At 35.1% G+C, this 17,487-nt stretch overlaps 1 protein-coding gene across 2 annotated transcripts in view; it reads right to left on the bottom strand.

Annotated features, from left to right (window-relative positions):
- Positions 1 to 1,401: 1,401 nt before the first annotated feature.
- GTF3C3_1 (General transcription factor IIIC, polypeptide 3) overlaps positions 1,402 to 17,487 on the bottom strand; it is a 30,651-nt gene continuing 14,565 nt past the window's right edge. The window contains exons 13-19 of one of the 2 annotated variants that reach the window (XM_051210992.1): positions 16,944 to 17,093; positions 15,370 to 15,543; positions 12,165 to 12,558; positions 3,717 to 9,429; positions 3,137 to 3,224; positions 1,741 to 1,820; positions 1,402 to 1,580 (exon numbers count right to left, since the gene is read on the bottom strand). In XM_051210992.1, coding sequence (XP_051071020.1) covers positions 9,035 to 9,429; positions 12,165 to 12,558; positions 15,370 to 15,543; positions 16,944 to 17,093 — 1,113 coding nt within the window. In that variant the 3' untranslated portion in view covers positions 1,402 to 1,580; positions 1,741 to 1,820; positions 3,137 to 3,224; positions 3,717 to 9,034. Of the gene's footprint in view, positions 1,581 to 1,740; positions 1,821 to 3,136; positions 3,225 to 3,716; positions 9,430 to 12,164; positions 12,559 to 15,369; positions 15,544 to 16,943; positions 17,094 to 17,487 lie in introns of those variants that run through there. The other variant, XM_051210991.1, reaches the window with a different exon arrangement.

The raw sequence follows: 17,487 nt of genomic DNA, 5'->3' as shown, positions 1-17,487 counted from the left end.
ATGACCACTCGGAAGTGATATCGGCAACATAAAAATTGATATTTTAGGTTTATGTGAGCGAGATGTAGAGAGTCCTAAAGAGTATGACAAACATAAAGCGATTACCGTTGAGTGAGAATTTGGGATCATTGGCAAACACCATTGTTTGTTTTTCACACTTTTTCTCATCAGGCATATTTAAGATTTGCATATATGATATTCATGTTTTCAACATGACTGAACGGAACTGCACTCAAGTTAATACCGAGGAAATCTGAATCATAAGCATGAAGACTATTCATCACTGTATTTATAGATTCTAATGATTTATTTGCTAATGACAGTAATTGTTAATCCGGTTCCGATCAATATTCGTTCGTCAATACTAGTCAATAAACTACTAAGTGAAATCCGGACATTTATACGGTCTCAACAGCTTATTTTGCGTACCAAATAGTATTCTGTGTACCGAGGACTCTCTCAGCATACCAGGAGTACCTCTCACGAACTCTGCATCATGCCGTCTCTTTGCATCACCAGTTAGTATATTTCAAGTCAGTATTAATCTGTATCCCAGTGACGTCAATCAAATAATTTATCCTAAAATTTTAAACCGACTATTCGGGAACACTAGCGCTTGTAATTATAATTTGGCGTCACAAGATAACGTCTTCCTGCCTATACGGCACGACTGTTTTATACAATGTTTCACGAAATTGGTAGTTCTCGGACAGAAAATTGGTTGGTATTCTACGTGTTTACTAAGTTTTTTCTTCTATTGAAATGCTTCACATTCTTGTTTAGCAGTTTGTAAGGGTATGAAACTAGTCAATCTGGTTCCTATCTACAAAAAAAATGAAACTTCTACACAATGAAATGAAATCATTAGTTTTAAATAAGAAAGTATTTAGAAGTACTGAAAACTCGAGACTATGGATTCGCGAATAAATAAACAATGTTCCAGAAGTGTGAACGTGACTATTTAACTTGCTCTGAGATAAGCAACCAGGTTTATTGGAGTTTAGGTGGAGCGAAAATTAATCACTGAAAAAACTGGGACTTGATATGCTTCTAAGTAGGATCACTTTTAAAAAGTAGCACAAAGGAAGGTGCTTTTGTTTTCCACTGAATCTGTCACTTTCATTTCGTACGATATGATGGATGTGTAAGTTTTGACAAATAAGACAAGAGACCTTTAGTAAGATTTCGTTTGAATTATGAATACATCCACCCTTAGTTCAAACAATATTTATCCACAATGTGTACTTCACAAGTATCTCAGACTAGGTCGGTAGAGATTAATTTTTACAACTGCACAACCTGGTTTTGAGCTGGTCTATAATGCTGACATAGTTAGCTAATTGGTTATACCAGTAAGAAATAATAATTTGATTTAAAACAGATCTTAAGGGAAATTAAAAGCTTGAGTTAGACTTTTATATATACTATTGTGTGTAAAAAGTAAATAAATCATAAAAAATATAAACACATTATTAGATGACAACATATTTTTGGAGTATATGACGAGCCATTGATGGATTCCCATTAGTTCGATACAAAAGAGCTAAATTGAAAGCAGCTTCTTTATACAGATTAGTAAGCTAATAAAATAAACCAAAAGTGAAAGAATAATAAATGCAGTCAGAAGATACGTATGACAAGAGTTTTTAAACTAAAACAATATACGAATATAGGTTAAGTTAATCAACCTCCGCAATAATAACAATAGTGTATATTCAGAGAAAAGAAAGCAGGACTCACAGACTTCTCTTCAGGATTGTTTCCAATAGGCTCCATATCAAGGACTTTTTCATAATAGTGAATAGCCATATGAGTGATTGCTGAATTAAAAAAAGTGTCTATTTAGTACAGTACCGATGATAGTTAACTACATGCTCAATTACGAAAGTGTCAACCATAAAATATACCACAGAAAGACGAGGTAGGAAAACTAGTATTGTTTTTACAAACTAAGCTCATGTCCATCCGTTAATAAATCTTAAGTTTAACAAGAAATAATGAATCTGAAAGCTGTTCTCTCGTGAATTTCCCTTGCAAATGTTTACAAACGATGTGGTCTGATTAACATATTAATATGCTTGTCAATGACAGACAAAGAAGAGATATAAAAATAAATTTCTATTTAACAAACCATATAAGATAAACACTATAACCTGCTTCAATTTGACTCATTGATATCCACAAATAACACAAAAATAACTGTTTGGAAGAACTTTGTTTAGTAGATACAAATGTCTATTTTACATTTAGTTTTGAACTAAACAAAACAGAGATTAAAATAACTCAAGCCGAAACATACACAAACTATATTAAGCATGCGTTAGTAAAATGTACCTTCGAACAACCTCATTTTAAAATGTTTCGTTAGAAAACACATAATGATGATGGAGACGCTCCTGCTTAAACCTTTGTTAGAAACAGAAGTAGACGCCCAAAAACTATGAAAAGTGTACAGATTAAAAACTTGTATTAATATCCATGATAATTTCAGTCGGAAAAGTATGAGTCACTTTAAACTTTAATTACATTTCGCTATTTTTACTATTGGGTGAATAAAATTGTTAGGACTATGAACCGTTGTCCTAGTCATATAGTACCCAGTCATAAAATCAAAGATTCTAATTTGTATGTGACCTAACAATAGAACTACACTCTATAGCTGTATAGGGGATTAAGGAATTTTGAATTAAGAAATTATAAATGGCTGCAAGAATACCAACAACCATGTGAAATAAAAATAAACAATAGGAGATATAACTTAAAATATGATTTTATGGTGAAAGCATACATCAATAAAATGCTTAATTTTTTGGTTACTTATGGTGAAACTATCACAAAAATAATGAGACAACTGATAAAGGGTGAAAATGGTATTCATGTAGCCGAATGAAAAAAGATCACTAATTTACTCTTAAAACGTTTATGTGTCCAAGTAAAGGACATTACAACCAATGAGCAAAAGCCTCAATTCCTCCTAATAAAAAAAGCTACAAAAGAGCATTCTATAATCCATCAGATTACCATCAGTCAGTTGACTGAGAAAACGAAGGACATCACCACGGGGAATGATACTATCGTTTGATGAAGATATGTATTCAAGTCAGGATTTTTGAAAATAGAATGCCAGTAAACTTACAAAGTTGATGACAAGCACGTGCTATATTGTAGTAAACCTCCTGACAATCACCACGTAAACGTTTATATTCCCCAAGAAAGCCAACAGCCTTAAATAAATAAATAAATAAGGTATAATGATATGACAAAAATGGAATATTTAGAAAAATATCAAACTATGTATATTAGGGGTCGTTACTACAAGATGATAAGTTTAAAGACATTCAAAAAGGGAAGTCAAATACCGTTGTAACTCCATAGGACGTCTGAGTGAGCAAGAGAACGTTTTTTTATGTCACTGACGCATGACGTAAAATATCACTTCATATAAATCTTAATTTCCTCTATAGGGAAGAGCTTCATGATCACAACTGATTATGGCTATCAGAAGCAGTTTACGCAAACTGCTCTCTAAAAAAGTTACATCCAGATAACAAAACTATTTTATTCACTAGTAGCGTTATTCCATTGTAACTGGATATGTAAGTGAAATAATTTTCGAAAAGAGTACTGATGTAATCCTCAATTTTTCTTTAGATTACGTTAACACGGCAACCGATCACGTAATATATTATGTTTTTAAGAGTAGAAAAGAAACTTACCTGTAAAACAGCAAGATGACGTGAACCAATGTGTTTTTGCATGGACATACTTAGAAAGCCAACAGCGAGTAATAAAGTAAGAAGTGCATCGTCCGGAAATTTTTCTCTCATATTGATTAGTCGGGCTTTCAGTTAAAAATTAGGAAAATAGCACAGTATGAAATGAGATTCGATGGTCATAACACATATCATTCAATACAAAGTTAACGTATGATTAACAGTAAGTAATGTATCATCAAAAGAGAAGACCAATTATGAAGCGAAAACTACCTGCGTAATTCTGTAGCACAGAGGTTCAAAATCCATTCACTGGGCCACATGATAAAAATGAATACACAGGAATTAGCATTGACAATCATACACGCACTATATACAACATGTACCCTAAGGTTTGTTATCCTTATGTGAATATACAAAATTTATCCGTGTGAAAATACACTAAAACTAAATAGTTCATGAATTTGGATTCCATTGCATCTAAGCAGCGTGATTAGCAAATAAGTTATGTGTGGTTTGTAAACAGCGAATAAAGCTTTACACAATTACTGATTTGAATACTATTTTTAAAAAATGAAAACGGATTACTTTGATATTGTTATAATCTCTTTCTTACGGTTATGACCCAGCTATTCCTATTGCTTAGTATTCTCGGACACCGATTCACTCGACAAGACCCCAAATCAAAACACGGTTGAACAGAAAGGAGATTATATTCCAAATAACAAGGTTAGATGGAAGTCAGAAGCCAGTAAGAAGCACAATAGGGAAAACGTCAGTGTATTTATAGTTTTTACATGAGAAGATTCTAGAGTATTCTCAAACTATCGACTAGTGCTGATTGGATAAGAATTAGCCACATTTGTGTCAGGTTCTACGTTAATTATGACTGAATTATTAAAGTCACAGAATTAAGTCCAAAACGACGAAGCGCTGGGTAACCTTTCTCAATTTTGTATCTAAATGCATCTACAATAACATACTAAATCAATAAGTCATGAATAATGGTACGATATATCGCATTATAATGCTTCACACAGATAACTTACACCCATTCATTTTTCTGATTTTCGACTACAAAAAACGAGCCAAAGATAGTTTACTTAAACAGACTATTCGTTCTAATTAAGATCACGAGCCGATCAATGTTAGACTGCCACTAAAAATCTGGAAGCACTGAACGGCCGTTTCGTCCTAGTATGGGACTCCAGAGCAGTACTCATACACGATACTACACGCGGGATTCGAACCCAGAACTTTCGGTCTCGTGCGATGATCTCAATCAAAGCACAACAATCTCCACAACCCTATACTTATAAAACTATCTTTTGTTGAATCAAGAGAAGACTAATGACCATCGATTCTTTAGTGAAGATAATCAGTAAAGAAATAACGCCAGAAAATCAACAAACAAAGCAAAAAATAACAATCACAGCAACAATGAAAGTCGACCATGTAATGGAAATAAGTAGAATAAGAAGACTTGCCAATAGCATAACGATATGAACCTCGAACCAAAGTGTCACTACTAGCAATAGTACCGATAGCCAAATTCAAACTATCCTGAAAAGCATAGAACAATAAATATGTATGACGGAAAAAATTCAAACCGCACTCAAGAGAATTGGTACGCCATTTATGATAGGCTCAACGGTAATCGCTTACCTAAATCAAAACGATAACGAGAGTAATATTAGTGGTATTAGTGTACCTTGTCTCACACATGTATATTATTCAGTTTATGGTGTAATCATCTAGTACTTACTTTTGATCAAATTATACGAACCAAAGTGTTGGGATACAGTCATAAAATAGATAAAAGAACATTAAAATGCAAAGAAAATAACGTTGAAATCTTGTCGACATTTAGTAGTAAGTCCTGTGAGATAAGCCTACTTTAATGTGAATACGCTTGTGAGCCTTAGAGATACAAACCAACGCTGATCTAAAATATAACGAAACTGTGAAACCGTCAGTAAATTTTGATAATGAACTTTCCAGTCTACAATTTCATATAATTAATATTGAGACATAACACTAAGATTTGTTTGTATTTCTAATAAAATATATATAATAAATTATTCCGTTAATTGCATTTCGATAAAATGATAAGCAATCAAGATATCATTTATTGTGCGGGTCCAGTATGGTTAATGCGTAACAAGTCAGTTGAACACTAGATTCATTTACAAAAAACCTACTTTAGTAACTAAACGATCCAAAAATCTACAATGTTTAAAATCACGTGAAAGAGTGATTGCCAGATTCATCACATTCCAATACTGGTTATATTCACTCCACTGGAAAAGAATTAAATTTATGTAAATCTCGTGAAAAAATATCACTGGTTTCAGAATTCATTTAAAGTTTGACGATAAAATAAATAAATACAAACATGCAAACAAATGAAGTTCGCCAAAATTATAATCATAATAAGTTACTGAATCATAATTATTTCAACATGTGTGCGTTAAATAGTTATCTATCCCTAGTAATAGAAAAGTCGTAAATTATAGCCTTCATTACATATCAATAGTGCTGTTTTGGGGACGTTAGATCCCCAGAACTCATTTGTAAATGCTTTAATTTTGTAATTTTATTTTGGAAATTTAAATTTCCTTGTTTTCGCGTCAAAAGCGCTCTTTTTACCTTCATGTCGTAATTCCCACTTGAGAGAATATTTAACGCTATTGGTCTGTTGTGTATTTTTAGTATGCTACTTTTGCTACGCTGTTACTATTCACTCATGCTTCTGGCTTACGGAATATACTTTCCCGTTCCAAGTTTGGACTTCTTCCTCTATTTAGTGGGGCTGAGACGCATCAAATAGTTAGCTTATTGGTCTACGGTCACAAGTCTTTGTTTCGTTTGCATACTAAGTGAACTCGTAATAGCTTCAAACCTAGTATACTGTAAGCCTAAAATGTTGGGAGTCTTTGTAGAATAGTTAAAAGGAAATAAGTATACTTCTGTTACTGTTATGTCCCGATAAACATAATGAATGATAACTTTTGTGATCCATTTATGTACATTTTTATCGTATAATTGTTGAATAACTAAACTATATATATTCATGTCCTTCGTATTATGAGCTATATTTTGACCTATGAACTATTGTTATACGATTTACCGTTCTTCAATTATACCCTGTCTATTAATCACTACATCCCACGTTCACAGCCACATTTAGCCAAATCTTGTACAAATGTTGCTTCCTATTTTATGGTACGATGTGGTCTGTCTGGTTGGTATGTAAACCCAGTATGCTTGAAATAGATGATTCATATTGCAGAGGCTGAGATTGGTGTTCTGAACTTAACTGGCTGGGCTAGGCATGAAGTAGGGCCAATAGGCACTCTAGACTACTCGTACGTGTTTCATGCGTCACTGGTGCGACCGATAATTCATTGCTGTCTAATTGGCGATATCGTTACGTTATACATTAGCAAGGCACTCAGGCCACAAGTTATAACAGTTACACAGCAAAATACTGTGAATAAAACATTCATGTGAGTGAATGAACTACGTTTGGTTGATTATCAGTTTGAAAAATACATGTATCAAGTTATTTTAAGCAGAGATGGATGATGGGTAGCAATGAAGCCCAGGACATATCTTAGTCCTAACCGGGACTCGACACCTGGATATACCTGCATCCCAGATCTGCTGATACCAGCTAAAATGTTGATATTTTGATAGTGGTTTGCTTCATTCTGTGTTATCATTGATTATTATAACCAATAAAAGTTCGCCAGAAAAAAAGAGTCATTTATTACAGTTAACTACAGTTCAAATCCCTTTTAATATGTAAAGTTTTCAAATCAACAGAATGATTACAGCTTTTCACCATACACATTTAATTTATATTCTACTTCGATTCGTTGGATAGGACTGTTCTCTGGGAGTCTATGGGAGAAGGGTTTGTCTGAGAAGTTTATTAAATTCTTGAAAGTTCTATACACAAACACCTGTCTTTATCGTTTCGTTCAAGCAATGGGGTTATACAGGGTTGCTCAATCTTACCATCCCTCGTCAACTTCGCCACTGATGACATTCTGGAAACAGCTCTGATGGATGTAGGTAATGGTGGTGTGGATCTGTTGCATGGAGACACAATTTTCGACCCTGAGTATGAGGATGATATTGTCTTACTGTGTGGTGATCCCCAAACCAATCCGTACATAGTCAGTTGTCAATCATTGCCAGTAGGTATGGTATGTTCTTCGCACCTTCCAAGTGAAAAGTACTTCTACAAGACTGTTAAGATCCTGATCCTGAAGGCGCCCTGGATAGCAAGCAGACAAAGACAGTTGAGAAGTTCGTGCATCTGAATAAATGACTAAGTGCTGGTGCGGGCGTATAGTGAAAGCCAAAAAGGCTTATGCCAATCTGGGCCATCTTTGGCGCATTAGTGATGCTAGTCCGGATGTAAAAGGTCAGTGAGAGCAATTTTGTTCTATGCTTGTAAAACTTGGCCTCTCCGAGCTGAGAATATTAGACGACTTTCTGTGTTTGGGGTCCTATAGATGGTGCAATACAATGGCCAGAGACACTAACAGAAACGGCTCAGGATACAAGCCAGTGGCGATCCTAGTGTAACTTTTTCTACTTTCTTTATGGAAGTGAAAGTAATCTTTCTAACTGAAAGAATCCTTTTTGGTTGTATCTTTCCTGACTGAACTACTTCAACCATTAATATCATTATTATTACTTCATCACCATACAGTAGTTTCTACTCATTTTTGTTCTTTTTTATTATATTCACCTTCCTTTCTCCATCTCTTTGCAACCTCATCTTTATTGTGGGGCGCACATATATTTTGGTTCCCACTTGTTCCAATGTTTATGTGTTTAAACAAATAAATAATAGCTGACAAGGCTTAAAAAATAACTGCTTTTCCATACGGCATTGAAATTATAACACATTACCCTCTTAAAGATGATGACTGAATTTCGAAAAGCCTGAATTGTAGAAGCGTTAGAAACGAGAGCATAAAGATTATCAGCTGGTCTCTAATGACATTTAGATGTAATTTTAACTATAAAATGTTGTACTTAATGGCTGTTGCTAATAACAACAGCTTGGAAATGATTAGCGATTTAGTCTGGTAGATCAAACGGTAGAGCAACAGGTCAGTAACGTTTAGATCGCTGGTTATGATTTTCCGAAGTATTAATTTACATTATTTCAGATAGTTTGATTATTGATTTCCTAAACTGTACATTCCTTATATTTGATGAAGATTATCCTCACTGGGAATACTTCCTACCATCGCTAATGAATATGTTCTAAACAGGGAAATACTGCAAAAACATACGTTTTAGACGATTACATATATATTATAACTGACCTGCTTTTGAATTTTTCGTAGTTCCAAAAATGCTGGCGTGCCATGACGTGCAATAAGTGAAGAACTAATTAAAAGATGACTTGCAGCTAACCGACGTAGATCATTGCCTTGAACATGAGGTAATAAAGAAGCCCATGCAGTAGCTGTTTCCAATTGGGGCAATGATTTTGGCAAACGAGCACGTAACACATCCACAACACGCAAAAATAATCCCCAAATATCTGAGCTGCTTACACCATTTGTTTCTGTAGTTGAGCGTTCAGCGTCTATCTGGTTAGATAATGTATCAGTCAATGCTGGAGCAACAGAAGCTAGTCGGTCAATCACTAATTTTCGATGCTGTTCACTATCAAGAGTTAAGGCAACTTTAGAAAGAAGGTAACGAAAGATAAACAAGAAAAATTATTCACCACTAACATTATCCTTATTAGATTTCATACAGATTTACATAAACTCAATTTTAAATGATCTGAGAGCAATTATTCTCTCTGTAGTCCATAAACAGTGTGAATGTTTCGATGAAAATAGATAAAACGGTTTACTTATCAGTTATTAAGACAGTGTTGTTGCACAGACAAATGAAGAAAAATCAAAATAAGTGGTTGTTTTTTGTTGTTATTTATACACAGAATATATCTTAATTTGCAGATAAAACTCTTGGACAAGGTAATGGTGGAATAAGTACAACACAAAGTATCTAGGTAACAAAAAGTACCGGCATCTCATAAGCAAACCTTATGTAGTGTCAGTTATTATGGCAAGCCCATATACCTTATTCTAACTTCCGGACATCCTATTTTATTCATTTTACTTGAGCATGTCCATGTCATGTTGCACAGGCTGTGCTGATTGCGTCGGATTGGAGATTGCGCTGGCTTCGCTGAATATGTTCGTCGAACGTATAGAGTGCAGAAGTGCCTTCATTGACGTAGCTTGCTGCGTTGCGTTCGTCGTCGGCGGGCTTACCAATGAAAAAGGCCCGTAGATCTGACTCCATTTAGATTGTATAAATGTTTGCTATCGCTTATTCTCGTTTATAATAGTCGACTTAAATCGCGTTAGTCCATAACGGAATTAAATAAGTCAATTAACGAGAATGGCATTTGAATACATATATTTTGTATATGAAGTGAATGAAACAGAGCCAAGCAAAATGACGCACAGGGAGGATGGCTGGGAAGCCAACTCCATTTTAATTAAGCGTTACTCAATATTTATAGGCAGACAAAATAAACTACAGACATGTGATGAATCATGGGACATGAAGTGTACACACATATACGCTCATGTGAAAACAGTCAAGGCTAATAAGCGAATAATTGACAAGGTCAAAATATGGCTCAAGTAAAATGAATAAAATAGGATGTCCGGAAGTTAGAATAAGGTATATGGGCTTGCCATAATAACTGACACTACACTTACACAGCGCAGTATAACGATATTAATTAAGAATCCAATCTAAATGAAATGAAACAAAATAAAATGAACTGTTCAGTCAACTGTTTCCAATGTAATCATGCTACAGAACATCAAAGACAAAGTTTAAGTGTACTAGAAAGAAATACTCTAATTCCAGGAGCATAGAAAAACGAATAACAAATCTACAGTAGATAGCATAATACTATAATTTAGATCATTTTACTTCTCAATGTGAATAATTGTAGCAGCAAATTCTAATTCAAACTATAACTAATTACTATTGTCCAAAAGATGAAAGTTAAACACTTTGATAAATATTACGCATCTGCTTATGTACAAAGTAAATACAGTCAGGCTGAAAGATTTATTTGACTTTAAATTTGATAAATCTTACTAGAACGGTTGTAGCTGGATTCTTAGACCCTTACCATATTTGCAGACTAATTCTACCCACTAACTCAAGCAACAGAAAAAGGGACGTATAAGTACATCAAATTGTTTTCATTTATAGTCTTCGAGATAATGTTGATATAGTAACAGAAGTAGTTGATCAACCAAAATTTGACACAATCTTTTATTTTTCCAAGCATTTCTGAGAAGCTTCTATTTAGTGCCGATTAGATGAAACGTTTTCAAATTTTTCGAGCATATAGAGACTCTACCGAGGAACATTTTCCGGTTCTCAACAAAATTATATAAGTAATATATGTGAGCGTATTATTCGAAACAGTATAAATCCCCCTATTTTACTTTAATATTCAGTAGACTATCAAGGTTAAATCATTCAGTTGTGGATTTAAATTCACTTGAACAGGTAATTAGTCCTTCGGTTACGGTGTGCAAATTTGTTTACATTAATGAAGGGTACGAAACTATATTCAGTAAAAATGTCTACAACTACCCATAGCCTGCACTTCAATTTGTCGTATTTATTAATTCCGTCCTCATTATTTCTTGAATAATAAAACATAAGAAGATAATTACTTATAATATTATGACAAACTGTGTACATTTCAATCTCATCGCGATATATAACATAGAGAAAACAGGATATTTTTCAAGCTGGATCAATAATAAAAGTGAAAACAGAAATCTGTTAAATTTTGTAATACATCTGATTTTGCCCCCAAATGCCCTGGTACGCCCGAGAGTGGGGAGAGTCCGCTCTCCCTCTCGAAATACTCTCACACGGCCACGCGTATATAGCCTCTGTCAGGGAAGTCCTACTCACTGCCTTCTCGTGGCGGGGGTGTTGTTTACGAAAATGAGAGGACGAAAAGCGAATGTCCGGCGCTTTAACCGGATTCAAAACCAATGGTGCGCATGGGCTCCAGTATCCTGCGGGAACAAATGGCGTATGAACCAATTGTTGGTCACCGGCTTCCATGGGACTGCATCTCCTTACGATGCTCCACTGCCTTGTGGATCAGACCTTCAGGTCGAAGGCTCGGGGTGTGGCCCCCTAAGAAAACCACCTGCTTCGGTTTGGACACCCGGGCAGTATCACAGCCCTCACACATATCGAATGAGATTTGTGTGGCGCATATGTATTTGGTGTCTCTTTGTACCATTATGTATGTGTTGAAATAAATAATAAATAAAAACATCTGATTTTAACAAATGACATTTACAAGTAAAAATATGGGAAATAGGCTATTGATTCAATAAAAAATTTACTTACGTTGAGTAAATCTAGGTCCGCAAACACGTGTCACATCACTAAACAGCAAAGCCCAAGCTTCTTCTAAAAATGAATCTACACTTTCTGGTGTATCAAGCATTCGACAACGTTCGTAGGCTAATCTGTATGCCACATGATCACGGGAGACAAGGTTAGCAGATGCATCGAGCCAGTCGCTATCTAGACAAACTTTCTCAACAGAACATTCATCACTATCGATGTCACCAACAACTGAAGTTTTTCGTAAGTCAGAAGAAGCAAATGATCTAACAGTTGATCTGTGACTGGATTTCAATGGAGATTTTTCTCTTTTCTGTACAATTAAATCACACTGTTCGGTCAAAGATATTTCGGGTTTAACACCTTTCTGAACTAAATTTGAGGGATTTAAGAACTAAAATTTCAGAGAAACAAAAAAGATAAAATTGATATTATAACCAGAAATAATAAACATAAACATATCATTACCAAAAATCCCATTTCTTAAAGATTCAGAGATTCGATACAGACAACGTAAGTGAAAAACTAACATATGCACATTTCAAAAACAAAAATAATAAATGTATTTACGAATAAGTAAAGATATAACTCAATAAAGTTCCAAACCCCTTGCGAGTAAATATCGCTCCAAGGTCTGGATAAAGGAGGAGGGTAGAAAACAACCTTGCTAAAAACCTTAACCAAGAGAATCATTTAAACTGTGACCTGGTAGTTGGAACGATCTTCATTTAGAAGAATCATAACGCCTTATGGTAAAAGCTGAGATCCTTTGGATATCACGAGGCCGATGCCCCTTCTAACAACTAGAGCAACAATTACGTTAGGTACATGATCTTGTGGACGAAGACTAAATTATAAGTAACTTCTAGAACTAATTATGGACTGTTATTATATATATATATATATATATATATATATATATATAGGCTTTCGTTTGACCCATTGGCGACTATTACTACAGTCTTTCACGCTAACATCGATTTAAGATTGATCTTCTATAATTGTTATTTACTATTTTATAGTATGATGATATCTGATTTCCTTGTATATAAACTAGGTATGTCTGAAATATATGATTCAGACAGTGGAAGCTGAGATTGTGTTCGCGAGTCAAACGGGCAGGTGTAAGCGAGAAGAACCAATAATGACTAAGAGTAAACTCAAGGTTGCTGAAAATGATTAACGCGTCATTGAGCTGGCACAGAGCCAAGGTCGTACAAGTCAGTGTTCTGATTATCGACCATGTCACATGGTGATTGAAGGGGCTTAAACATAACACACGAAATGCCAAAACAATGTGGGAGTCCATGAAGACCAGTCAAATAGCTGAAGAAATGAGGAAATCAAGTCTGTCTCTGCTCGGAATGAGTGAAACCCATGAACTTCGGGAGAGGTATTGTTGTACTCTGATCATGAAGAGTTGCACTGACGCTATCCGAAGAAACACCGAAAGCGCTTACATGGTGGGAATCTCATGGATCTAGAATCATCAAATCATTCTACAAAACAAAGGAGGGGATCACAATGAATGTTATCACCAATGAAAGTGAAGAAGACGATAAAGATCACTTTTGTGGGAGGTTGCCAGGATCAGACATGACTGTACTGATGGAGGACCTCAATGTCAGGGTCAATATGAACAACACCGAGTATGAACATATCATGGGACGACATGGAATGAGAGAAAGGAACAAGAATAGTGAAAGACTTAGAGATCTATGTACTTTCAACAACATGGTTATGGGAGACACTAACACTAACTTCAATCTGACAGGAGTTGCTGACCCGCAAGAAACGCCATCATTAAGAATGGACCCCTATCGAGACCCAGGACAAGAAAACAGCAGCTAACAACAGTTGAACAAGAGCAGAGAAGGCCATGGCACAGACCGAGTAGACACAAGCAAACTGGAAAGTGAAGAGCAGCATTAGAGGTGACAGGCTTGATACATGGAAAACTTAGCATGAACGGTGGAAAAAGATCCAAGATAAGGAAATATGAGACAACGAAGAAACTAGCAGGGAAATGTGGTGGACCACAGTAACTAATCCAGAACAAAGAATGTAAGCCAATCACTGAGTTCCAAGAACAGCGGAACAGATGGGTAGGATACTTCGAAGAAATATGGGGAAACTGTCAGGGGAAATATACCAAAGCAGAGAGAGCGGTCAAGGACAAAGAAGTCAAGCCAATCATTGGGATTCAAGAATAGAGGACCAGATGAGTGGAACACTTCGAGGATTGACAAGGAGGATGTGATGCATATAGAAAGTGATACGTCTTGTCGATTGAACGCTATATTCGATTCCTAAGCTATTCGGGTAACCCGCAAGCTAGAACTACACAGCGACTTGAACACCAGAAAGATGACGCAAAGTATGAGAGAAAAGACTTTACTTCAAGGTTCGTTCTCGTACAGAAAATCATGGGTATTTATAGATGTTAGCGTTTGTTAAATCAACATCATATTTCGGCCAATCCGTTAGCGACATATTATGCTACTGACCAATAGTAGTACGCCAAGTTGGAATTCTAGAATACTCCATCGTGCTCTATTTGGCAAGGACTCTTCAGTTCCTTTTGGGCCTCTGGAGACTCCGTTGAAGTTCTCCGAAAGCCGACTCAACAGAAGGGCACAAATTAGCAAAGCAAAGATAGCACTCCTGTAATTGAAGAACATCTCGGACTCGAAACAACTGTCAACTAACATCAAAGTCAGAACGTAAAGACAGTTTTATTCTACTGAACTTAAACGTGGAGAACTACTACAACCATCCTCAAAAAAGTACATGTATTTATAAACAGTTTTCTACGCAAGATACTCCACATCCACTGGACAGATACGATCAGCAAAAACCTAATGTGGTAGAGAACAAACTAACTCCTAGGTGAAGAGAGAATTAAGAAAAGACGATGGAGGTGGGTATGACATACAATGAGGAATTCATCAAACTGCATCACGAGGCTAGCCCTAACTTAGAATCCTGAAGACAAAAGAAAAAGATGGAATTTAATGTAGACATCAAAAGAATGAATAGCAGTTGGAAACAAATGGGAAGGAGAGCCCAGGACAGAGTTAGTCGACGACCTATGTACCACTAGGGGTAACAGGCGTAATTAAGTTAATAACCATTTAATATAAAATTGAAAACATCCATTTACGCAATTTATGAATCGTATGAATAAATATTTCTCGAAACTTACTTTTAAAGCCTCCTGATTCCTACCAAGGCGTCTAAGAAGATTTACAAGACCCAGACGTGCGCCGGTATGCCGAGGATCAAGATTTTCTATGACATGGCGATAGGCTTTGATGGCACTTTCTGTTTCACCTGCTTCTAAATAACATTCAGCCAGTAATGTCCAAACTTGTACCAACTGATAGAAATAAATAAAATTAAAACCAAAGTATGGAATAGTAAATTCCCTAAAATTACCGAAATAATCTGGAGATCTAAGAAACAGATTGATATATGGCTAGAGAACTACAATTACCGTTTTCCACACGTCAAATGATCACTCCGAATTTGAAAGATAAACTGCCTAGACTAGCCACCTTTTTTGTATTTATCAATTCAACTGCTCTTGTGGAGCAAGTTATATTGGCAGATGTTCTAGGAATTTGTATATTCGAGCTCGTGAGCACCTCTCAGTTTGTTTATGCAAAGGTGTAGTTAAAACGGTTAACAACCCCATTTTAGCCCATTTAATGACTTAACTCCCAACGAACCTAACAGATCTATATCTTCAGACTGCTGATTTATTCATAACACGACATTTTTGTTCACGCATTGTCATTAATTCTTGTACATCAATCCCCACAGTACAATTTTAAAAAAGATGTACATTTAACAAAAGGATGTTTAAATTTATAACAATCAACACAAATATTATGATGACAAATCTGAAATTAACAAAGCTTTACGAAATTTTAACTAGAATTGTAATCGGATATAACTAGGGAAAACTCATGGTAGACAATAGATGGAAAAGTTAAAACTTCATGCTAAAAATACACACTTATATTTTCTGCAAACAAATTAAGTGAAAGTTACTTTAGATTCTGTTGTCTGATTAATGACTGATCGAACCTATACTATATTTATTGTATGCTATTAGAGGAGTAGATTACTCTGATTCAACATAAGTAACACAATGCAGCCTACATTTACAGGAGCCTAAGTACATGTCATGCTTCTTAGTTTTGATTTAACGAATTTGAAAACTGGTGTAGGAAGATTAAGAAAAATTGTTTAGATTACTTTGAATTCATTACATGAATAAAATGCATCCTCAAAAACTAGACTACTGAACAAAATGTATATTTGTTCATTAAAATTTTTGAAACCATTTTTCATGTGAGGAAAGGGTAAATTACCCGTTCTAGTTACGTGATTTTGTATTTAACTCATGTGAAGAAGTGAACTCATCGTAGACGAGTCTAGTAAATTGATTTATCACTCGAGTTTCATCATTGCTCAAGAAAAATGAAATGAAAAAACGCTAAAAACCATACATATTTAGGAATACGGTTGGTTCTGATTAAAGCAGATAATATCTGAATCTACCTCATTATTATAAGCATGGTACTATTTGAACACAGCTTCAAAAAAACAGATACATATAGTTGCCCTACAAAGAATAAATCTAAAAAACCACTGATATACAGTTGATTTTATCCTAACAAAATCAACTCCAAAAATCATAAAACCGGATATAGTACACTAGTTACAGTAATCGCGATGTCAAATTAACGAAGGTGGAAACGATACAAATACCTTACAGGTAACATTTGATTTTTTGAGTTTCAGAATAAGCTGAATCGATATGGAGTATAAATTTTTCTCTTTGTAAGCGACAACGATATCCAAAAGCCAATTAGAATATTTTACAATATTTTCATTTGTGTACGTTGATTCAACACGGGACTATATTAAATAAATAAAAAGCAAATTTAAAGCTGGGGTGGAACAAAGATGAAAATGAGAATAAGGAGAAGATTTGTAGTTCAGGTGGATAATTTTCATAAAGTTTTGTTCTCTGAGCTGGATGGTTTGGTCGTGGAGCTTTCATCGTTCTTCTGAACGACACCATCAGCACAAACTTCAGATAGAAGTGAAGTGTTCGGATTTCTCCATATGCGTTTCACAACTTGTTCTGTACACCTCGACGTTGATTGGTTCTTATTGAGCTTAAATTTGTCATTGTTTACTTCCTTGTTTTGGTTGTGTTTCCCATTGGTTTGATTTTTGGTCCTAGATTTGTGCATAATTTTTCTAATTGGTTGATAAATTGGATCGATTTCAATGTGCTTGTTGATTG

This window comes from Schistosoma haematobium, chromosome ZW (assembly GCF_000699445.3).
Source record: "Schistosoma haematobium chromosome ZW, whole genome shotgun sequence".
NCBI lineage: Eukaryota > Metazoa > Platyhelminthes > Trematoda > Strigeidida > Schistosomatidae > Schistosoma > Schistosoma haematobium.
Note: the sequence above shows the minus strand (reverse complement) of the source record. Positions and strands in the feature narration are given on the sequence as shown.